Here is a 24693-nt window from a genome sequence, read left to right as displayed (position 1 = left end):
ATCCCTTTGCTTTCTGCCATGAACAAAAAAAACATTCCAATGCCATAAATACATTTTCTTTTAAAATCTACCAACCTGACTGTAGCCCTCGAAGAGCCTTAGGGATGTGTCCTGCTTTAAGAACTTGTCCATGAAAAACTTGGGACCCCTCACGTGTTACACATTTCATACCGCACTTCAAAGAAGAACGTTAAATACCTTGTGACTAGAGTACTGTTTATTTCATAATCTAAACAAACACTGGAATACAGTCTATGCTTTTCTACTTTCCTGCAGACATTACAACGAGCTTTTTTTTTTTTTTTCCATAATTAAAACAATCTGCATACACACAGAACATGCATGCTCTCTAACACCAGTAATGAAGGTAAGAAGAGTCAGTTTCCATCATCTTCCTGTTGCCTGTATTAGAAAAAAATGCTTTTGTTTTTACTGTAGTTATGGCAGTGTGGCTAAGAATATGAAGAGTAGAGCACAGTTTTACTCCCTGCACAGAGAATGTTCATCACAAGCATGCTGATGGTGATAAATATTACATGTCTATTAAATGATAGGCATACTTTTATCCCCTTTACTCCCTTTTTAAAAAGACTAAGTGGCTACATGTAAATGCAGTGAAGCAGGTATAAGCTTAATTAATCAGAGTTGATTCAGACTGGCACCAAGATGCAGCGAAGTCCGACGAAGTCTCAGAGAGGCTTTCCATGGGCTACCAACGACCTCCCGCCACAAGGCATCTGCCTTCTACTTTTTGAAAGTAGAAATCAAAGGCCTTGCAGCGCAGCCAGTCCTGTGGACGGGTCGGACCATGCCGGTGTGTCGGGCTCCCTGCAAAAGAAGCACTTGTAGTCCATTAGTGTTTGAGAAAACCTTGTGAGTGGGTTACCTTCCCCGAGGCTGAGCGCCCACCCCACACCGCGGCGTTAGCCCGCCGCTCTTCGTCGGCCACGCGGCTGGCCGCGGTTTTACACCACCGAGTGGTCGTTGCTGTGGACGCCAGCCAAGATGGTGTGGTTGAGCGAGGACGCCGACCGGTCTGAGCCTTCGGTGGGGCCATTGGCGCTCTCGCTGCGCTGGCAGCAGAGGATCTGCTTGAAGGTGGCGCTCATCTCCTTGTCCCGGTAGGAGTAGATGATGGGGTTCATGGCAGAGTTGAACTCCGCCAGGAGCAGGAAGAATTTTTCATAGGCCAGGACGTTGCACTGGGGACAGCAAACATCGAGGAGCAGCAAGACTAATCCTGGGGTCCAGCAGATTATGAAAGCACCTAGGAAGAGAAAGAGCGGACAAAACACAACAAAACCCACAAATATACTAATGCACTGTTACTCATCAAGACACTATGAGAACCCTCCAACTGAAAGCGGCAATGGTTAATTTTCTCTTTCAAGAGTATCTTTCCCACACTATTTCTTCACTGACCTGATGAGAGGGCTGCCTTTCAAAAATGTGTAAATGGTTATGGGCAGCACATCAAAAGAGCAAGGCATTCCCCCCCACACTCACCATCTGAAAAGTTCTCTGCTTGGCAAATACATTTGCATTTAAAGTTGATAATGAGGAACATTTTTTCCCTTCAGCTAGAGACCTCTGACTAATCAATCTCTTGATCAGGAGAAACAATGCTGCAATTTACTTCTCAAACTAATAACAACAAAGAAAACCTTTCTGTGAGTGCTGTGACTGAAGCATCAGTAATAGAAAAAGAGTGGTGCAGGCAGCAATTCTCAAGAAAAAAGAAAGCCTGGGTCTTGTTAATCCATTTCAGCCCCATTATGTAATGGAAAGTCCTAAACACACATCCTTCATGCACTGAAATGTCATCCTTCAACAGATCTACTTCTTTTCTTAGGGCCCTATTCAACAGAAATTCAGAGGCTCCTCAGGCTTCAATAGTGTAAATGCCAAAGAGCCTTACCCTGATTAAAATGCTTCCCCCTCCTTTCTCTGCTTTGCAAAGCTCTGAAGGGGAATAAAGCCCAGAACAAAATTCGGAGCTCAATGCAGAAATGAAATCAAACGCCTTGCACTTTATTGGGAGTACTGAGTTAAACGAAGATGCTAACTTCTTGCAAGTTTAAAGATGTTTTAAATATATGCAGCACTGGGGAAGCCCTTACACACCAATCGTGTCAGAACAAAGACGGTGCTCCTGAGATTTTCCAGGCTGACAAACTTGGCTGAGGTGGAAACCAAAGTCTTATCATCAGCGGGCAGGCTGAGCGCAGGCAGGAGCAATAAGGGCTTCCCAGCACTACCCGGGTGAGTGCTATTTTCAAACAGGTTCTCCTGTCCCTGTGCTATTTATTTGTTAACACGCTGCCTCCATTTCTTTTTTTTTTTCCTGCAGTGATGCTCCCTGCAGGTCTAGCCGCTGACTACAGTCAGTCTCTGCAGCACCCAGCCTTTTCGCCGTGCCTGCCAAGAAGGTGCCAGCTATTTCTAGCCTGGGCAGCGGCAGCTGCAAGCTGTGCAGACACCTTTCTGTTCGGATACCAAACCCACCTAGATCAAACAGAAGAACATTTTCCAAAGGGCTCTGCAAACACACAGGGTGTGCCAGGCTACAGACATCGGTTGCCAACCAGGCAACCACACACAGGCTTCCTATATACCAAAAAGCATCCCTAAACTGAGCTTGCTTGCAAGTGATGGTGCCACAGTGCCACTCAACGCCTATCACTTTGTTGACCAACAAAGGTTGCAACGGGAAAGAAGCTGGGAGGCGAACTGCCAGCTGCCAGTACAAAGCGCCAATGTCTTTGGCCAAATGACTTTGTTAAGGGCTGGCAGCAATTTTCCAGAATAAGGATGAAACTCTCCCACGCCGAGGTGGCATCAAACACATGAATCTACTTCATAGCTTTTGTCCGCAGCTCTTTCAGTTTCCAGCAATCCTAGAAAAGAGCACTTTAAACCCATGCAAAGGACTACGGCCTTTTGTCCCTTCCTTGTACCTGTTCCCAGAACAGTAGAAGACTGCATCTCTTTATTTGCAGGATTGTGCGGGTGGATACAGAGGCTGCCCTCTGCATGGAGCAGCTCTGCTGAGCTGGTTCCTGCAGAAACCAAGACAATCTTTCAAATTCAACCACTCACTGCTGAAACTGTGCATGTTGTGTTCAACCTCCTAGCTTGTGAGGCAGCGGTGGACTTTGTTCCAGCTTGAGTATATATTTTCTTCATTACAGGCTGCCTCGGGAGAACAACATCAGAGATGGGAACACTGCAAGTCATGGGATCTACAGTCAAGGACAAAAGATGATGACAGCATCCTCACCAGGCCTGTAGCAGAAAAGTCCAATGTGGGAACAATGGAGCTGACAGGAAAGCTCTCCTAACGCTGTTCAAAGTTGCAATTGAAAGCTTCCAATTTTCCAACAATTTTTGTTGTTGTTGTTGTTGTTTTCTAAATCTGTTATTAAGAAACTAAATACATCAAGCAGAACATTCTGTTGCTATCATTTTTGGGTATGTTAAAAGCATCAACAAGAAGCAGCAGTCTGGGGAGGCAGGTAGGCATTTACTCCTGAGAAAGCCCCAGAGTGACAAAATTCCACACACAGCCAAAGACACTGAACACTGGTCTAAGGTGGAGTTTTTGAGCCTCTCTGGGCTCCTCAGTATCTCAGACTCGTTCAACAACCTACATGCTGAGGCTTGATATGGTTGTGCTAAAGAAAAAGTGGACTGTGGTTGAGCAAGCAACTCAATGCTCTGTGCAGCCATGCTACACTGGAAGAAGATAAAAACAAAGGGTCGCCTTCCCACCCAGCTCTGGAAGAGAATGGAAGCCATTATTCCACAAGTTGACACCCTGCTGTTCATACCAGGCCTGGAGCTGGGTCAATGACGCGCTGGCAGCCAAGCTGTCGAGAGGAGAAGGAACCCACAGTCCCCAGCTCCAGAACCGCTTGGGTAAGGTGGGCTTTCTGCTGCCCTGGCCCCCAGCCACAGACCAGGCTGACTTTTCCAGTGTCCTCCACACGCCAATGATGGTGGCAGAGGAGCACACAGCACCCAGGACCACACCTTTGTGCAAGCATGGATAGATTCAAGCTTCCGAACAGAGGGCTCATTTGTTACTGGGAAGTTAAAACCATTGAAACCAGCCCCATTCAGTCTAGTGGGTTTTGTTTTACTTTAGCCCCTGGGATTTTCCTAGCAAAACTTCCCACCATGCTAATGGCTCCTGCGGCTTATTAAGTTAAGTGCTTACAAATGGTGACACAAACAATGGCTCGGGTTTTCTCACTTGTTATTTAACTGTCAGTACCCTGGAAAATACTGGAAAGCATCACTCACCGTAAAGGCATGTTTGAGTTAGGTATAATGCAAAGAACATAAAAATGTCAGGTTCCTATTATTTCAGGTTTAGGAAATATCATCTGTTAAACATGGAATTCTTTCCCTGGAAGGAAAAAAAGCTTGAAATTTATTTTTTCTACTTCTTAGTTGGAATATTTGTCAAAGGAAAGTGATACTAAGCTAAAAGTGAGGTTAAATTCTTCCAGAAATTTGATTTCCAGAAACCTGCTGTGCATTGATTTCACCAAGAATGAAGATCTAAAAATATCACATCTAATAAAACAACGAGATCCAAAAGCTTCCCACTGCCATACACTGCCTTAAGCATACACCACAATCTTGATGTGTTTTTCTGCTCAGGAGCAGAGCAGCCCAAAGTACAGTGGAAGTAATTTCCAGGTGCACCTTAACATTTTCAAAACTTGGTCAAAGCCATGTTACAATGACAATGACAAAGCACATCTATTGCATTCAGTGAATCAAATCTGCTCATCTTCACGGGTATGTCCTTGTCATGCCATGGCACCAGAAGAGCCCAACATGCATGAATAAAGTCACTGATGGCATGTCCTTGGGTGGCTGTAGAGTACTGTTGCTTGGACAGATAGCACCTTGGGGTGACACCTCCAACCCTGGCAGCCTTAGAGGTGCTGGCAGTGCATGAAGCTGACCGAGCTGTTCAATTGCAGCAGGAGAAACATCCCTATGGTGCACAGCCTAGGTCTGCCTAGGTCTGGCAAGAGAGGGCTGGCTGGGGAAGAAATGCCCATGAGGCTGAGGGGCGAATGGCTTGCCACGAGACAGGAAAGCTTGAGGGGATCAGAGAAACGGCACTCTGTCTTTTAAAAATATTTAAGGAGACAAGAGGGGAAGACTCCCTATTGACTGAGAAGCACATTTTACAACAGGAAATCTAAGTTACAACAGAGCAGTCATGACACTCATCTCATTTTCTCTTGCTGGGTGATGCCTCACACCCAGGGCTGAAACTCCAGCTCCTCATGCATAGTCTGTCTTGCTAAGCTCCCACAGAAGTCCACTGCAGGCTTTCCAATGACCACGATATGACTACACCCCACGTCTTGAACCCTCGTCTGGTGCACCAGTGTGGACTGTATTGCCATGGTAGTTGCAGGCTTGGAAACTCTTGGGTAAGCATGGCATGGCCTCACAGCCAGATCTGATTGCAAGAGAGTAAAAACTGTTGTAGGCAGTAGGCGTATGAAACCAGCCATGATAAATCACACAAAAATGAGTGACTAGAGACACAAAAGAGAAAACAACTCCGAAAATCAGCATCAGAAAAGAAACAAGCTGTATGAGAATAAACACTGATGAACTAGTCACTCCTTACTCGGTCCTTTGTCCTCTCAGGAATGTTTGCAAAATCAACACAACAAAATGCAGAAAGATAAATTAGGAAAAAAACATACAATAGAAACAGTTTCTTAAACCACAGAAATATTAATTTAAGGCTGTACTTGAATGACAGATCACCTCTGTGCTACTGCAGTCAGGCATGCCCGCTGGTTTCGTTTATCACTAAGCACTGACTATTCAGGGTAACTTTTTGTCCTACCAGTGGAGACTGTCTTAAATGCTTGTATTTACAAAAAAATGGTAAGAAGCAACGCAAGTAAGAGCCCTCTTCTGAGAAGCAGACATACCCAAAGGATTTGACATAGTGGAAAAGAGGTTGAAGAGGGGGGAAAAACATTGTCAGTTTGTCTTGTGGAGCTTCCTTTTTTTTTTTTCAAAGGCAGACACTGCACAGATCCAAACCCAGGCTTGAAGAAGTGACTTGCAAGCAACTGTCCCTCTACAAGCACGGCAAGAGCATTTGGTCCAGCTTTACCCTAGGGCTGCAGATCAAGTTGGTTTATTGCTGCCGCAGATGGAAAGAGAGTCTTGTTTTCATGGCACACCGATCAACTCCAGTATATTTTTGCATTAGGCTTCGCTCTGGGGAGGATGTAAGAAGTTCACAAACAACATGCTGGAGGCACACTGTCACCCAGGCTCCGGGGACTGCTTGGGGCCAGCCTTGGCAGGGGGTGGCACAGAGAAGCACCCTGAGGCTTGCTTGCCATCCCCCTGCTGGTAGCTCTCCAGGACCTCAGTGTCCCTGTGCTGTCCTGGGGGTGGGCAGCAGGTGAAGGATGCAATTCCCCCTCAACACTCAGCCTGCATGCCCAGGACCTGCACATGGCCATCTCCCCGTGACTAGACTGGATGGCTACATGTGAAACTTCTCAGGTTAGCAGGCAAAGCACTTCCTAAGCTGCACTTTTTCTTTTTTTTTTTTTTTAAACTTTTGCCTTAGACAGTGTGAGTCTGTGTTTATTCCATGGTTTACTTTCCTCTAACTCACAACACCAAAATAAAAGAAGTGCTTCTGCTCCTGCCAAGTCACATACTGCCGACCCTCGGAGGCTCCAGTGGGATGCAGCTCTTGTCAATGCACACCTGTTCTGAGACATCCCTCTTCTTCTGCTTAACCATATTGTGTCCCCTTCGCCGCGTGCCCTCTTCCACCCATCTTGGGTGTTGATCCTGACTTTACTGTTTTCTGGCATGACCTCACACTCACCCTGCAAATTCCTCATACAGAGAAGTATGAGGAATACTCTTTTAGGGAGTAAGAGGAGAGAAAGGGGAAGAAAAAGTCTTGCTTGTGTTTGCAGCTTTGTTAAGATTACAGAAACAGGATAAGGCGCTGCCATATCAAAGACAGAAAAGACTCACTCCAGCTGAACTGCAGGGACGTTTATGTTTTGCTGCTGTTGCTGACCTCCCCTTGTCCATCTGCTGTCCTCTCCAAATCCCCTCCTGTTCTCAGAGTGGCACTTGTGATGGGCGGCCAGCACGTCCTCCGCTGGGACAACAGTGTCCCAGAGAGAGAGGAAAGGACACTGAGCACCACTGCCAGTTGCCAACAGGGCGAAGGGTCTTGCTGCACTTTCTGCAGGCTGAAAGCAACGCTGTAGGCAGATGATTTTGCTTTATTTAACAAAACCATAGCCAAAGAGGGCTACAGGAGTGCCTGGCATTTTCCACACCCTGATACAATCCCACCCTCAGCAGGGAAAACCGCTTGCTATGCTAGCTGAGGGGCAAGCTCATCAGCTGCAACACAACTGCACTTCTTCATGCCCTGGCCATCTGTAAGCTGTATCAATAACCCTCCTTATCACACTGCCTATTATCCTGTGCATAGCATGAACAGAGATAAGCATTGCATGAAATAGTGCTTATTGGTAGCTATGCATTGTTTTCCCCAGATACAAATATTAGAGAATGAAATCTAAATGAATGCTGAATTATTACATATGCAAAAGATCCATGAAAATAATTTATCACCCCATAAACATATGGAATGTAGGAGTAATTCTTCTAATTCTAGTCTGACATAATTTTCCCCAATTTTGCCACAACATTACTATAGCTTTTTTTACCACAACATAAAATAGCTTATAGTTCTTGATGGATGAAAACACAGTTGTTGCCGTTTTTTGTAGTTTCTGCTGGAAACAGTGAGCATTGGGGTAAGGTTTGCTTCCACCCACGGAATTTTTATGTGAAAAATAAAATGTGACTACCACATATGGACCAGATTAACAAATGTAAAATAATCCTATGCTAAGTTTGGCAAATTCTGCAGAACTTTAGATATGAAAGACTTGCCTCTCCACCCACAGACTCCAAAAGGCTTGGGGAGGATGACCGTGAAAGGTGGTCCTTGAAAAATACCCTAGGCCGGGGAGAGCAGCATGCAGAATGCCAGTAAGAATGGTCTTGTTTAAAATAGTGCTAACAAAGCCCCTTCGTTTATTTAATGTGTCTTTATTTAGGGAAGCTGTATGAATTTTGAATGAGTGAGAGATTTGTAGCACACTCTTTCTGCGGTTTTTGACTGAATGCAAAATGTTGCTTTTATAGAATCATAGAATGGTTTGGGTTGGAAGGGACCTCAAAGATCATCTAGTTCCCACCCCCCTGCCATTGGCAGGGACAATTTCCACCAGACCAGGTTGCTCAAAGCCCCATCCAACCTGGCCTTGAACTCTTCCAGGGATGGGGCATCCACAACTTCTCTGGGCAACCTGTTCCACTGCATCACCACCCTCACAGTAAAGAATTTCCTCCCGATATTTAATCTAAATCTCCCCTCTTCCAGTTTGAAGCCATTACCCCTTGTCCTATCACTACATGCCCTTGTAAAATGTCCCTCTCCAGCATTCTTGTAGGCCCCTTTCAGATACTGCAAGGCTGCTATGATGTTTCCCTGGAGCCTTCTCTTCTCCAGAATGAACCACCCCAACTTTCTCAGCCTGTCTTCATAGGAAAGGTGTTCTGGCCCTCTGATCATCTTCTTGGCCCTCCTCTGGATGTGCTCCAACAAGTCCATGTCCTTCTGATGCTGGAGGCCCCAGAGTTGGACACAGTACTCCAGGTGGGGTCTCACCAGAGCAGAGTAGAGGGGCAAAATCACCTCCTTTGACCTGCTGGCCGCAATTCTTTTGATGCAGCCTGGGGTATGGTAGGCTTTCTGGGTTGCCAGCGTGCATTGCCAGCTCATGTTAAGCTTCTCATCAACCAACACCCTCAAGTCCTTCTCCTCAGGGCTGGTCTCCAGCCATTCTCTGTCCAGCCTGTATTCGTGCTTGGGATTGCCCCAACACACATGCAGGACCTTGCACTTGGCCTCGTTAAACCTCATGAGGTCAGACCCACCTCTAAAGCCTATCTAGGTCCTTCTGGATGGCATCCCTCCCCTCCAGCGTATCAACTGTGCCACACAGCTTGGTGTCACCAGCAAACTTGCTGGGGGTGCACTCAATCCCACTGTCCATGTCTCCGCCAAAGATGTTAAACAGCACTGGTCCCAGTACTGGCCCCTGAGGAACACCACTTGTCACTGGTTGCCACTTGGACATCGAGCCGTTGGCTTAACTCTTTGAGTTCTACCATCCAGCCAGTTCCTTATCCACTGAGTGGTCCATCCATCAAATCCGTGTCTCTCCAATTTACAGACCAGGTTGTCATGCAAGACAGTATAAAATGCTTTGCGTAAGTCCAGGTAGATGATGTCAGCTGCTCTTCCCTTATCCACCAGCACTGTAACCCCGTTGTGGAAGGCCATCAAATTTGTCAGGCACAGCTTGCCCTTGGTGAAGCCATGTTGGCTGCTACCAATAACCGGCTCATTTTCCATGTACCTTATATCAGAGTTTCTAGGATGATATGCTCCACGATCTTGCCGGGCACAGAGGTGAAACGGACCGGCCTGTAGTTTCCTGCATCTTTCTTTTTTCCCTTTTTGTAAATGGGGGTTATGTTTCCCCTTTTCCAGTCAGTGGGAGCTTCCCCAGACCGCCATGACAAAATAATGGCTGGATCACGTAGGAACACTAAAATCATACCTTGCTCCAAAGCTATTTCCCCTTCACAGCAGGAATACAGTTATGTGTCTGCTTCAAACATCTGTCTTCACCTTTGAACTCCTGTTCACAGAATTTATTCAGTGTTTAAGTCACTGTCAACAATTCTCCCCCTCTCTGAGAACCTGGCTGCTTCCCTCTTGAAGCATTTATCTGGTTTAAAACTTGCTAATGACTTAACATAAAAGCTTCCTTGGGGCTCTGCCTGTGTTCTAGCTAGGCTGGGAGGAGCAGCAAGCCTTGCCCAGAAAGAGTGAAGTTCCAGTGTATGTTAGCATCACCTCATTCTGGTGATTGATATTTAGTATTTCACCTTGATACTCCTGCTGGCTTATAGACTTCTTTGCTACAGGCTGCCCTCTGCTCTCCCTGTTCTCTTCCAAAGCTCACATCACCACATTGCTCCTGACAATTTATCATTTAAATACTCACAAATTCCTTGGTGAAATCTTTAGGTCAAAGCCCTCCTTTTACACCAAACACAATTCTGTATCTACGCCTCCTGCATGTAGAGTCAACTGAAGATACAACTGACCCACTGTGGCATTTCACAGGGTGCTGACAATAACACTTAGCCAACAACCCTGTTGGCACCACTAGCCATACAACCACTGTCTCTGAGCATGAAGATGCTCAGATAGAAAACGCCTGTGGTTGGTAGGGCTGTGTCTACAGCCATCATGCCTTCCTGTTTTGCAGGGTGGCCGACACCTTTGGTCTTCTCTTCCCGCTTCAGTCTGCAAGCCCAGACCAGAGGTAATGAAGAGGTTTCCCTTGGTAGGACTTGTAAATGGCAGCCATAGGAGTTCTCATGAGCTTGCTCTCTGCAGCACTTCGTGCTCGCCACCCCTGAGTGCTTGCTGCCAAGTGTTGGAGGCAGGATACGCTGACACTCGGTTCCTGGCTTTCCTTCTGCAGGTCCTATCTGCTGGATGTCTTCCCACCTGGACCCTGGGTGGCCTTTCCACAGAGCTTGGCACCAGCTCTGGATGTTTCAGATACTGGCATGGGTCTCCGAGCCCTGCATTTCTCTGTAGTATCTGAAGCTTTTGAAGTTTGAAACAGCAACAGACAGAAAAGCCTGGGGAGGACCGATAACAAACCAAAACAAACTGAAGATAAAACGAGACATGGGCAGAAGCAAGCCATCAGAACTGACCCGTTTATTTCATGGGTGCTCATTAAACTCTAGCCCAGGTTAACACTCGCTTGGTGTCATCTTCTGCCTGCTGCTCGCAGTCCTGCAAAATGAGTTTGCTGGTCTCCGGCCAGCTGATCCAGCCACCCCCAAGAATTCCTTGACTGACATCTCTGAAGGAGAAATCAAGTGCTAATGCAATCGGAGAAGGCTAGGACTGTTTTTCAACTGACACCTGCAAACCAAAGGTGTCTGAATACCTCCTTGCTTCAAATGTACGCTTGTTGTGGTTTTAGAGAACACCTTGCAAAGGCGGCATATGCAAACTGCTTTCCAAAAAGAAAAGCAAAAGCTTGAGCCCATGGCAATTTATCTGCATCCATTTGAATCCCTCAAATCAAAAGATTGTTAAGGAAAAACGGAATTTGCCACTGATCTAGTGACTGCGGGAGAGAGATGGTTCCCCCCTCACCACCACCCCCAAAACAAGAAAGTAAGCCTTTTATCTATAAAAAGCATTTTAGACAAAAACAGGAAGTCATTAAACACCAATGGTCAGGATTCCAACTGATTTCTATGTTCATAAAGATATGTGAAGCTAATCTCTGCATAAAAGCCTGGCTGTTGCCAAAGCAATCTGAGTATTTATCTCTGTGTAAAGAAAAACAGTAGTCCCCATGGAGCTTCGCTGTTGCCAAAAACCTGACACACAGAGGAAATTTTGATGTCTTTTTTCAACTTCCAGGCATTCTAGACGAGCCTTTATGCTCTACTGTGGACACAAATGCTCCTACAGCCCCAAATCAGTGGCAGAAGCTTGGCTGGAAAAGGAGCACAAAAGCCCAGATGATAAGAGGCTCCTGAGGCTCATGGTACTGGTCTCCCTGGGTCATGGTGACACAGGACAAAGAAAAGCAAGCAACAGATGTCTGGGGAAAATTAGAAGCAAGAATCTGCCTTTCAGTCCATACATGGCAACCTACTTGCATCCTTTAGTCCAAACTCAGACAGGATCCTCTTTATGGGCATGGACTGTTCACGGTCATGACTTGGGACGCTGGGTGGGACAGACCTGTCCCTGAACAGCAAGAGGACCCTGTCCTAGGGGTCTGGGTGAGCTTTTTGGGTCCCACAGGTGGGGCAGTTGGATGTGACCAGGTCTGGTGGCCATGCAAACGTGCCTAAGCAAACGTGAAGGCTTCACCGCAAGAGGTCATACGAGGCAGGAGCGGGACAGCTGGCACCCTGCAGGCAGAGCTCACAAACCGAACTCTGTTCTGCCTGCCTCTGCAAGGTATATTTAGCATGCCTGGGACCTGGGTGTTTCTCCGCTTCTCTAGTACCTGCAGTTTTCAATCACAGAAAAATCATTCACGGCCATGTTGAAAGAACCCTGTTTTGCTGACTTTTCCTCTGGAAATCCATGTACCCCCTGTGGTACGCTGGTACTTTCCCAGGGACAGTCACAATGCTACACTCAAACAATACAGTTTGTTTAGCAGATTTCAAACAACTTTGGTACAAGAGATTGTTTAATTGTATTTTCTTTTGTTGTTAAGGACATTAAGCGTTACTGGTGTTATGTTTGGATAAGCTCCAGTTGCAACACAAGTTTCCAAATGAAGCATGGGTGGATGCAATTTAGTATGTAAAAGACTGCTTTGATTCTTACATAAGATGAAACTAATAATATTAGAAGAAAAATATTAGCCTTGATCTGCTTCCTTAATAGGAATAAAATTTGTTTCTCCCATTCTCACCAGACTGTGAATAAGAGAGAGTGTTACAAAAAGATAGAGATACTTAAAATGACTGTATTATATATCAGCTCTACCTCAACTGCAAGAAAACTGTGCCCTTTTATTTTTATATAGGCAATTTATCTGATTATAGCTAGCTGGTTAAGCTGTGGCAGATACCCCTTGAGGCAATTGCATTAAGTCCAGTTACACAAAACAGTTTTAAAAAGGAGAATCCACCATGGCAGCTGTGCTCCTCTGGGAAAACAAAGAGCCCAAGCTTCAGAGTGAAGTGGACAACAAGGGAAAAGCCCCTCCAGGTTACAGGGATGTCACTCCAGAATAAATCTTCTGGGGAATCAGTCTGTCTTTTAGATATGTTAGGATAGCTGTTCAGATGTTGTTCAGGATATCAGACTACCAGCGAGGTGCTTACAAATAGCAATGATAAAGCTGAGGGAGGATGAAGCCTCATGACAGCAGACAGACACAGCATTGCACTTCACGAGAGAAGCAGTGAGTGAAGAACCACCCAAATTTTGCTTGTGGTAAATATATACTGACATCTTCTCAGAAGGGTAGATTCCAGGTTTTAGCACTTAATTCTACATGTACTCGTTTAAACCTGTCTAGATGAGGCTGACAACCTGGGCAGAAAAAACAGCTTTTGGTCTATACTTACACACTGAAGATGAGATGTGGTTTAAAGGGATGCAGTTACCTGTGGGTTCTCAAAGATGCCTCTGATTTCCTTGGAACATCTAATTTTCCCTATCTGGACAAGGTGCCATTATACTGTAACTTATCATGGAATCAAGGAATTCTCAGACTTGGAAGGGACCTCTAGAGATCATCTAGTCCAACTCCCCTGCTAAAGCAGGATTCAACGTCTATGAAGCCCGTCTCTGGATTCATATTATTCTCATTCATATTATTATGTAGAAAGAAGCATTGCACAGGGTATTGTAGGGAATTTTTTCCCCTGTCAGAAGCGTGTTTACTGTCCTGCAGCATATGATTTTACTGCGGTAACGACAGTATTTCCCATACTTAAAATGGGAAACACAGTTAACAAATCTGGAAATGTTTCATTGCTGGTGGCAAATATCTGGATTACAGTGGCAGCTTCTCTGTGATTTCCTTTCTATTTACCATCACAGAATCTATATCGATTTAAAGCCTTCAAGCAAACAATGAAGACAGCATTGATAAAATTTAGCCTTTATTTCAACGCATAGCTTCAAGAATCACATTGCCAAACCATGCATTATACTGGGGGGAAAAAAGGGTGCATCTTCAGGTAGTTCTTTCTCTCACCAATACACAGCTGTGGAAAATCCTGGGAACGCAACTACTGGGGGAGTGATGCTTTGCACAGTTCTGTTTTATGTCACTAGGTCAGGACAAGCAGGCAAAAAACAAAGTAAGGGAAAAATTCAGAATACATTAGACACCTTCATCACTACAAACAAGGGAACCCCAGTCTCATCCACTTAAAGGGTTAGTCATTAAAACTGCTGCTGGGTTAGAGGAGTGATGCGTCCCCTCACTATGACTGAGTTTCCCCACATCTCATGCATTTATGGAAGATTTGAGTTTCATTCGGCATGCTGAACTGATCCTGGTGTTTCAGTTGGTTTTTGGGAACAGTGCTCTACCTTTGGCAGTCTGCTCTCCTGTTTCTAAATTTAACCCCTGCCAAGCTAAGTGTGGCACCTAAAAGTGTCCAAGAATAACGCTTGCCTTTCAGCTACTGCGTTAGCACCACATCCTGCGTCACTGTGACTTAAAGATTTCTATATAAATAGCCTCTGAAACCACAAAAAAGAGCACTATCATACTATTTTGAAGGTTGCTCAATCTGCATGCTTCTGAGGATATGACTCCTTTGACCTCCGGCACACAGTTCACTCCAGTGTCCCCATAAAAGACTGTAGATTTTGGCTATGATCGAAAGGAACAATAATAATGAAGGAAAAAAAAAAAAAGGCACTAACTCTTCTCTTTCAGTTCACTTACTCCCACCCACTCATGAAAGAGCAATTGTATTGTGGCAGAATACTGAAACACTTTCAACGCCAAAACAGGGCTGATTCCCAGCCACCTTCATCTCTTTCAGAGGTGTTCATGAGAAGTGCCAGACAAAGGTCATTTCAATCCAGCCCCTATCTACCAAGCAAGGAAGGAAGAGGCGTTAACATTGCTGCTTTCTCTATAGCATGCCTTGACCGCAGCTTGGCTTTGTCCTGGGTCTTCTGCTGCTGGGTATGAAGGAGCCGTCTCTGTCCCCACTGAACTCCTGGCCTCTCTAATGAGACTGCCAAAGATGACAGCAATTATTTCCTACTGTCACCTGTCATTGGACTAATGGCAAAGCCAACTCATCTCTCACAGCGACAGAGAAGGCGAGCTGCTGCCAGGGCAGAGCTTGTGGCTGAGCTCACACAAGTGCTCCCCATGGACCTGCCAGGGACCACGCTGCTTCTGTGGGGCAAGAACTTGAAAATTCTTCCCTTTTAGCACTCTCTGCTTGCCAGGGACTTCAGTACTCAAGGGACAAGGTATTTAAACGCCATTCAATGTAAAATTTTTGGCAGTTGAAAATGAAACCATCTAGAAGTTTTCAAAATACAAAAGACATTTCAAAAAATTCTCTGAGATGCAGATCCAGCTGAACCGGTAATAATTCACATCACCACTACGTATGGCAGGGCAGTACTTTACTTTTCTAAATAACCACTAATAGCAGTTCGATCAGATGTGGCAGATGAGATACGTACAGTGCAGGCCATACCAATGGCTGCCAGGGGCAGAAGATACCTGTGAAATCATTTCCTTCCCACTTGAAAAGCCTGAGGCTGCATGCAGAGAATGACAAAGCACTGACATCCAAAAAGCAAGCCTGATTTGTTCTGCATGCTCTGAATGGCCCTTAGATGTGTCTCATCCCCTCTCATTGATCCCACAGCCTATACCCACCGCACGCTGCTTTGCTGACTCGATGGGAACAGGTTCTAGATGCAGGGTTGAGCTGTCTGCTCAAAGGAAGGGGACAGCATATGAGCAGGGAGCCAGCCATCAAAGAAATTTTAACTCCACTGACTTCCAGGACCAGTTGTAAAAACAGTCGCAAATGGTACAGCTGCATTGAAAGCCAGCCTCTGTAAGAAAAACAAAAGGCTCCTCCATACTATTTCTGTGGAAAACCACAAGAAGTTCCTGTAAGGTTATTGGTCCTCAAAAGAAGGTCTTCGTATGTTGAGGCCATCTACTTCTGCTTTAAACAACACAGGGTTGTGATCATGGATACGGGCTACAAAATAGAAAACCTAACTGGTATAACACCAGCTGTTTTTCCTCGATGAAAGAGGAACTGAAGGACCAAGACTGCTACCAAAACATAAAGGCAATTTCCAGATGGACTACCTTCAGCACCTGCACAGGTCTGTAGCTCACCTACGGGGTTGAGGAGGCAGCAAATGGATGGAAAAGGGGTGAAAGAGGGCCACGATGATTAAAAAAGACTCTTCCTCAAATTCCTGCTGCCAGCTTCTGAATTACTCTATGTTAAAAAAACCCACAGCACCAAGCAGACAGGCTGTGCCCAGCGGCACTGCTCAACGGTACCAGCACATGACCAGGAGCTAGAACCTGGGGACACAGGAAATACATCTTATTGCAATACCAGCTAATTAAAGCACCTACACTGAGTACTCATCCACCCAAAATAGTGCCTGCAGGATCATTCAGATGTTTTAATTCAGCATTGCTCACACTAGTTTAAGTCAGATTATTTCCAGACAGACACACTGGTATATGAATTTGCAAGATTTCTGCAGTTGTTTTTTAGCATGAGATGACCTTTGAGGCAAAAGGCCCTCCACTGAGGATTTTTTGGGTTTAAAAAAAAAAAAAAAGGCAAACCAGCAATTAGTACATTGTAAGCAAATAGCTTGCAAAATCCTTCTGCTCAGCAAAGTAATTTCTTACAAGAAGTACTTCTGCTCCTCTAACTGAAATACACAGCTTTTTTCCTTCTTCAGAAAAGAATAAAACCCCCTAACTATTCAGCAACACACTGAAGGAAGCCAGTCAGAGCTGACCTCATTTTCTTTTAAAGTGTTTTAACAATGAAAGGAATATTGAGGCAACATTGAGGTAAACTCCAACCCAGCAACAGTGTGTAGGGGTGGTGCACAAAGGAGGACCCCTAATGAAAACTCTGATCAGCCTTTGCTGAACTTCATTTCAAGCTCCTGGTGATACTTGCTGGCTTCTCACCATTTTTCTGCAGAGCTCAGAGCAGTGGCCATAACAAAGCCAGGCTAGCAAAATTAGGGATGAATGCAGCAAGGCAGAGAGACCATTTCAGTGCTGCAGGAAAAGCCCTTGCCTCCAGCTGCTTGTCTTTAATAGGCAGGCCTTGCAGCCTGGGGACTGCTTACAGATGTGTCTCAAATAATAAAGAGCCAAACTAACCAGCACAGCAAGCTTCGAGTCTGCCAGGTTCTTACTGGCTGTTCTGCAAACTATGAGAGGAGGAGAAGGGCATAGATTTTCTGTTTCTGGTACCTTCTTGGAGAGGCAAGCAACAAGGGATGAGTCCACTTGTTCCTCCTCCAAAATTAATCAGCATTCGTCTTCCTTAGTCACCTGGTGGTGCCACAAGTGTTTTTACTGGTACCCATGCTCTCTCTGCTGTCCTGCTATCCGAATCCTGGTATTGTAACGGGGTTCATTAATGCTCTAAATCTATGTGCACGAGAATACAGAGCTGGGAACAGGGTAACGACTAGGCAGGTTTTCCAGACTGACCTACAGCAAGTTTGATGCATCTATGGTACTTCCAGCACATATTTTTCCAAAACCACTCACTGTTTATGTATATCACTGACTATACTCCTGCCTTAAACAGCATTTATCAGAGAAGGCACATGAAAGTTTCACCAGCTCTGATGCTTTTAAGGATGTAACATTGGAATATGCAATGAGTCTGAATGTGGCTATGGGTGCAGGGCAGGTAACATGGTCTGGGCAGGATGGAGTCTTCACTCCCTGCTAGTTTCATCAGCGTTTGGCTGATCTTACGTCTGAAGCCGGCTGAGCACCTTGCAAAGCCCCTGCAGTGTTGGGATCCCACCTGAGCTTCTTGGGTTGGCAAGTTCCATGCTCCAGTGCATGGGATGCATGGAAAGGAACGAGCGAGAATGGGGAGGTGCAGGAGCGCCACTGGACCCTGTTTCTCCTCTTACCTTCCCCAAACCAGCAGAGTTTTGCCCCAGCAAGCCGTAAACAGCATCACTCTTTCTCGGTGTCGGCTCTTGTTTTTATTCTGAGTTGGCCTGGGAAGCTCCCATGAGATTAAAGCCTGCTGGCATCAATGATTTGTATGTTACTGCAATTGGCTATACGTTGCATTCATAAAAGAAAAAAAAAAAGGTGCCTGTAACTGACCCACAGCCTGGACGTTCTTCATCTCCTCCTCCTAATTCTGCATCACAGAATAATGCCTGTATCCATCAGGGTGACTTTGGGCAGGAGTTCGGGGTTGATGGGAGAGGGTTGGATATGGAGATCTCCCAGGGTTCAGTCATGACTGTCAAACCCTGCTGTTAGCAGCAGCTCTGGGCTTGAATGCTGCTGCAATGCCAAGCATTTTGAGTGGAAAATGCAGTCATTCACAGTAGATGGTGCAGGGTGCAGGCAAGAGCAAACACATCAAAAAGCAAGGAAATGATTTGTTCTGCAAAATGCAGTACATGCTGTCAGGGGGCTTTGAGATAAGCAGCAAGATGACCACATACAGTACAATGAGCACAGGGAAAGGGAAAAGCAGAGGAACGTATACCAATGCCTGTAAAAGCATTGCACATCACCACAACAGACACATGTAAACATTTACAGACATAATTTAAAACTTCATCTTTTCCCCAGAAATGTTCTATCGAGACGTGTAAAACAGATGAAAAGAGACAACCCCAAAAGCTGTTTACAGCAGAAGAGGGCTATACATGATCTGCACCTCTCCAACCTTCTCCCTGCTGCGCTTTCTGAATTTTGTGACACTATGGAAAGTTGTCCCATGAAGTTGGCATCACAAGAGCATGAGCTGTCTCCTTCCCATGTGGAATAACCAGCAGCAAAAACTTGCTGACAAAACCCTTCCCTGCCACAATTCTTAGGTAATTTTTCTGGGAACATTCATACTTAAAGAAATCTGCAACACGCTAAGGATTAGTGACACGAGAAGGACAGGAGTGTGAATTAAGGAATGGTACTGATGTCTCTCTCTGGCTCATTTAGCATTGTGTGGCTTTTCAAAACCACGTTGTTATCACAGGGCTAGAAATTATTTAATGTTAATGTGCCATTTGTTTGTGTTGTCTGGCTTCCAGGACATCTACCTGTTTTAGGTTTTTATTTTGTTTTGAGGAGTGGCAAAAGCAAAAGCCCCGGTGCACCTCCATGCCAAGGGAAATGACAGGACTCTCTGGGAGTCCTTGCTGGAAGACGCCCTGGAATGACCAGGAGAAGGAGCCAGAGCAGCCTCCGCTTGTGGCTTTGTCTGAAAAAAGGGCCAAGCAGTTCACAGTGTTCCCCCAGGGAAAGTCATGGCCACCCTCTGTAAAGTTCCCCAGCGTCACGGCATTGCCAGTGAGCCAAAAACCTCGCTTATCAGAAGCAGACTCAAGCCCCAACTCAAACTCTCTGCCCCAGCCATCTGCCGGGGTTCAGATGCTGCTGCTATGACCAGAATTTGAGGGCTTATCTTTCCAGTGCAGAACAACCACCAAGGCCAATGGGTTTTTTTTTTTCTCAAGGATTTGTAGTAACTGGGGGATAGGACACAAGTGGAGGCAGTTCCTGCCAATGCATCACGTGCGGACCAAAGGCACGTCTATCAGCTCTTGACTGCTCATGAACTCTAAGCAAGTCCTGGAGCCAGAGCTGACGCTGCCACAAAGAGGGCAGCTGTGGTCACAGCAATGACGCATCCCCTGGAAAAAACTTCACACCAAGGGCACAAATTGCAATATGCATACACACCCCTCAGTCTCAAACAATGAAAATAATCTAATACAAGTCCTCTCTGTCTAAATTAAAGATGAAGTGAGCTACCAAACAATTAAATATTTCCAGATGTTTCTGTTACTGATATCTCTCATGCTGGTTCAGGAAGTTTCTGAATCTATCGCTAGCCTAGCAACTCTTCTCTCACAGCTCTTTAAAATGCTAGCATCCTGCCTGTCTTTTCCAAGCACTTTGCGTTTTATTTTCCTGGGGCATGAAAGATAGAGGTGTTTAAACAAAGAAAATATACTTCCAAGCATGTGGACTTTTTTTTTTTTTTTTCTTTTTGAAAGTGGCCAGTCCATGTCACGGAAGTGGAGGAGATGGTTTCAAGATGTGGCAACATACATCTCTTGTTATCACAGATTTCAGCACATGCAGAACTCCACCGTATCACTCTACTGCAAAATGCTGTCTGCAAAATCGCATACGTGCAGCTTTACAGCCAATTATGTCAGGATACTAGTGTCTTTTCTATGCACTGTACTAAGACTGCTTTCTTAACAACAAAAATACTTAACCCTTTAAAACAGTATCAGAAGCCTTCTGCTTGTGCTATTCCTGTTTGTTGTGGTTTCTTACATACATCTGAAGAGATGTTCAATGAAATTGCTGCATCCAACAGACATTTTTCCCTCCTGTTTGAAAGGCAGGGAACTTAAAACTTCAAATGAAAAGAAGGATGTCAAAGCTTCTCTAATAAAACCTCTGACAAGTATAATATTTTCTTTAGTAATTTTTGTTATTTTTTTGGTAGATCGGGACTCAATAGTGCAACAGGCAACGGAGACATCTTTGCGAGATTCCCTCTACTGAATGAGTCAAGGGTGACTCTTTATAGTCAGCCTGTCGATGCAGGAGACCCCTCTTAAAACTTTTGGAAGAAAAGCACATTGTTTCAAAGTGAAGTGCATAAGGTACAAAGCCTATGAATGGATCACGCTCAGAGTTTTAATACATTTCATCACCCTTTTTTAAGGTCAAGGCTGGGTTTTAAAATCTGGTTCATTTTCCTGCTAAGATTTCACCAATGTTCGCAGCGAAATCCTGGTGTTAACACATCCAACTGCAGAACTTGTGCTTTTGGCAGCTACGGATCCAGCTCCCTCCATTTGTTTTAAACGGAGAAGGAAATGTTAGAAATTTGAGGCACTGCCATATGCACCGTATCCTGGAAAATTGCTGTGTCTGTGGCTGAACATCCCTCACAAAGGGAGATACTCAAACAAGCACAATTTCTTTCTGGATCAAGCCTTGACTGGCCATGATCTCTGTGCAATCTACTTTTTCAATTATTGATGCTCAACCAGGCCCTGAGCTTAGGAAGCATGTGGCAACCAGGTTAAAATAAAGTAAAATAATTTTTCAAAAAGTATCTTTTTGGTGTCAAGTTTCCCAGAATACTGAGGAGAGTTTATAGTCTTCCTAGAAAAAGCAAAATTTTGGGGAGCCTGGGAAAAAAACGTATGCTCTGCACCTCTAACCAGTGCCATGCAGGAGGACCTGCCCCATCCCTGCTGGGTGTCTGTGGGCTCCACTGGACCGAGAAGGGGCTACTCAAGGCAAGAAACCAAAAAAAATCCCACCGCAAATCTCAGCAGCAACATGAAAGTGACCTCTGCCAGCCAGTGGCCAAGGGCAGTGGGCTCTGTCACAGCCCTGTGCCCCTCTCCCTTGGATCTGCCGAGCCTGGGAAGCTGGGAGGCAAATGCCTGCCACCCGGCTCTCCAGGCAAGGTACTGGATATTCCTCCCAATGAGGAGTAGTAGGTAGTTTTGTCCTTCTGTCAGAGATGGATGAGGGGTCAGTGGTGAATATTTAATTGCACTATACTCTAAACCTTCCAATGGAAAAATTTTAAAATTCTGTATCCAAAATTAATATGGGATATGTATTTATTTACTAATAATTCTTAGCAATTAAAAGTTCCTAGGGAGTTCAGAATTTCTTCTGAATGTAAGCTACTTTCAGATGGGCTACAGGGTACGAAACAGGCAATTTCAGCAAAAAAATCCAAACTAAAAAATGAAAACATTTTAAAAAATAGGAAAAAAAATTAAACAATTCAGCAAAAGCATAGTGAATTAAGAGCTCCCTGGTAATTAAATCGTATTTGCTTCTAAAATCAATGTCCGTATCCATCAAAGAAACATAAGAGGTTAAATCCTCAATGAATGTTACCATTAACAATTCGATTAGATCTACTCTTGCAGTTTAAATACAGCTGTTTCTAATGCACACTGGAAAAAACATGGTATTGCCACTGGCAGGGTAAAAATGCAACAAATGCTTCTTCCATTTCACAGGCTGGTTCCAAAAGCTCAGGGAAAAAAAAATAATTTGCTCTTTTTCCAGGAGTAAATCTCCATACAGTGGATATTTATGTCTATGAGAATGGTTTGCAGGAAGGTAGCTACACTTTGCTTTCTGGAAATAGGCCTGGAATCGCTTTTCTCTGCCATGCCACAAGCCAGGAGAGCCCAGCAGCCTGGTCCTGCTCAGAGGCAGCCGAGATGGGGCCACCGGTGCTGTGGGACATGGTGCTTCGGGCTGCCATGGCCCCGCAACAGCGTCCTCCCAGAGCTGATGCTCCCACGTACCGTCCCAGCGGCTGGGCTGGCTCTCAGAGGTGCTGCTCCTGCCTGCCAGCTGAACGGGGGCAAGGCCACAGAGATAAAGTTATAAATAAAGAAAGGGAGTGGAGAGATGGGAACAGAGGGAGGAGAGAGGGAGGGTGGGTGAAGAATCAAAAAAATTTAAAATAAAAGGAAAAATCTCACGGGAAACAGCATCAATCACTACTGTGTTCTCTGGAATGTGTTTAAAAGGTCACATTTCTTGAGTGCATACAGCTTTATACACACCTCTCACGCTTACTTGGCGGGGCAAGCGAGGTCAGTGCTGCGAATCTGAAAGCCTTCTGCTCTCTAACACCACCACACAGCAGCATAGGGTGAATGCAGCACTTGGGTATTTGATGGATTAATAGACTGAAAGCTGTAGTGTTCAGCTAAAGAATGCTACGTTAATTATTTCCAGTTAATTAGTTTGCTTTGTTTGTTTATTTAAATTGACCCTTCCTCACTCTAGACTGAACCAAGCCAAGCTTTTCTGCTGGAAAGACAGAAACCAGCACAACTCATTTCATGCAGAACCCTCGCTAAACAGCCAAGGGTTAGGTGCTGATTATTCTCAGTGAAGGACCACTTTTAATCACCATGGTCTACAGAAGCCAGATAGCCTGCTAATCAAAATGCATTCCCTTTACCTTTGGTGGTTTTTGAGTGTGACAACCATCGGAAGGACGTTAAGCTATAACACACTCTGGTATTACTTTCTCCTTGTTGAAGAAGAATGAATCCAAACTGGAATTGGAGGGCAAAGCCCGTCCACAAGGCTGAGCATCGGGCAGCAAGCAGCAAGCGATGATCCCTTGGTGCCCAGCACCCCTACATCTGCATCCCACAACATTTCAGCCTGGGGAAGAGAAGGCTCCTGGGAGACTCTATAGCAGCCTTCCAATACCTAAAGGGGCCCTACATGAGAGATGGGGAGGGACTCTTTATCAGGGAGTGTAGTGACAGGACAAGGGGTAATGGTTTTAAACTGAAAGAGGGGAGTTTTAGATTAGGTATCAGGAAGAAATTCTTTCCTGTGAGGGTGATGAGACACTGGAACAGGTTGCCCTGAGAAGCTGTGGCTGCCCCTTCCCTGGAGGTGTTCAAGGCCAGGCTGGATGGGGCTTCGAGCAACCTGTTCTAGTGGGAGGTGTCCCTCCCCATGGCAGGGAGGTTGGAATGAGATGATCTTTAAGGTCCCTTCCAACCCGAACCATTCTATGATTCTACGATTGCTTCCACCCGGGACAAGGGCTCTCTGGGCAACAGACTGCAACAATGCAAAAATGGGCAACAGGGACATGCAGAGTGATGTCAAGGGTCCAAGCAGGAGAGGGAAATTTTGTAGGTGCAGAGGCGAGTGCCCTTCCTGGGGATGGGAACAGGGCGGGCAGGAGACCCTGCTGAAACCTGGGGAGCAGGGACAAGAGCCAGCTGCTGGATTAACAGCTCTCTCCGAGAGTCTGCATCTTCTCTCCCCACCTGGGGCTGACAGGCTTTTTCAACAGCCCATTAGCGTGCCTGAGAAAGAAAAAGGAAGAACCCCCCATATCCTCATGTCTTCAGAGCTGAATTCTGCAGATCACCCTATATTCTGGCACTAGAACAAAAGCAGAGCAAGCGCGAAACCAGTTTGTTTCATTTCCCATTTCCCTATGTTATGGAACAAACACATATATTGAAGTAGTAATAAAAAAAATCATGATCTCTTGAAGGAACAATGAATACATTCTGCTGCTGTATACAACAAAAGATACTTCCAAAAGCTGCTCTGTTGAAATAAACTAATAAATCTTCATAGAGTACTCACACAAATTCCAGAAACTATGCCAAGCATTATCAGAAATGCCAATTTCTTCTGTATTTCACAATGTACACAGTGTATCAGCTTCAGTGACCAAGGTACTGCATCTCTTCCACTCTCACCTAACAGTGAGTGTTATCTCCTTTTCTCTAATATGAATTATTGACTTGTCGGCTTCAAAACAAGAATTCTAGTCAGCACATTTTCTTGGGAAATGATTCTTCAGTTTCTTAAATGCCACTTGAAATGAATCGGCATACAGGGGAAAAAAATAAGCACTTTGCAACTGCATGCTTCAAATTCACCTTATAGGTAGTCAACCTCTGAAACAAAATAATTAACAATTAACAATTAACAAATTAAAACCCAACCAATTCACCTATACATCTTGCCTGAATATAAGCCCTTCCTTCCTGTCAACCTTATAGCTTTGGGTTTTTTTTTAGCCTTTAAAGCTTGTGCACCACCATGTCCATCCTGCACGTTAAGATGAGAAATCCTTTCAGTAACCCACCAGCATCTGTGTGGCTTCTAGCAGCACAACCTACATTTGAGGTGATTTCTGGCAAGTCAG

General features: G+C 45.1%; 1 protein-coding gene across 2 annotated transcripts in view; it reads right to left on the bottom strand.

The window, feature by feature from the left end:
* Nucleotides 1–205: 205 nt before the first annotated feature.
* The window catches only part of LPAR1 (lysophosphatidic acid receptor 1), a 50623-nt gene continuing 26135 nt past the window's right edge, over nucleotides 206–24693 (bottom strand). The window contains exon 3 of one of the 2 annotated variants that reach the window (XM_074166075.1): nucleotides 206–1267. In XM_074166075.1, coding sequence (XP_074022176.1) covers nucleotides 966–1267 — 302 coding nt within the window. In that variant the 3' untranslated portion in view covers nucleotides 206–965. The remainder of the gene's footprint in view (nucleotides 1268–24693) is intronic. The other variant, XM_074166076.1, reaches the window with a different exon arrangement.

Source organism: Numenius arquata, chromosome Z (assembly GCF_964106895.1).
Source record: "Numenius arquata chromosome Z, bNumArq3.hap1.1, whole genome shotgun sequence".
Lineage (NCBI taxonomy): Eukaryota > Metazoa > Chordata > Aves > Charadriiformes > Scolopacidae > Numenius > Numenius arquata.
This window is presented reverse-complemented; position numbering and strand designations above follow the sequence as displayed.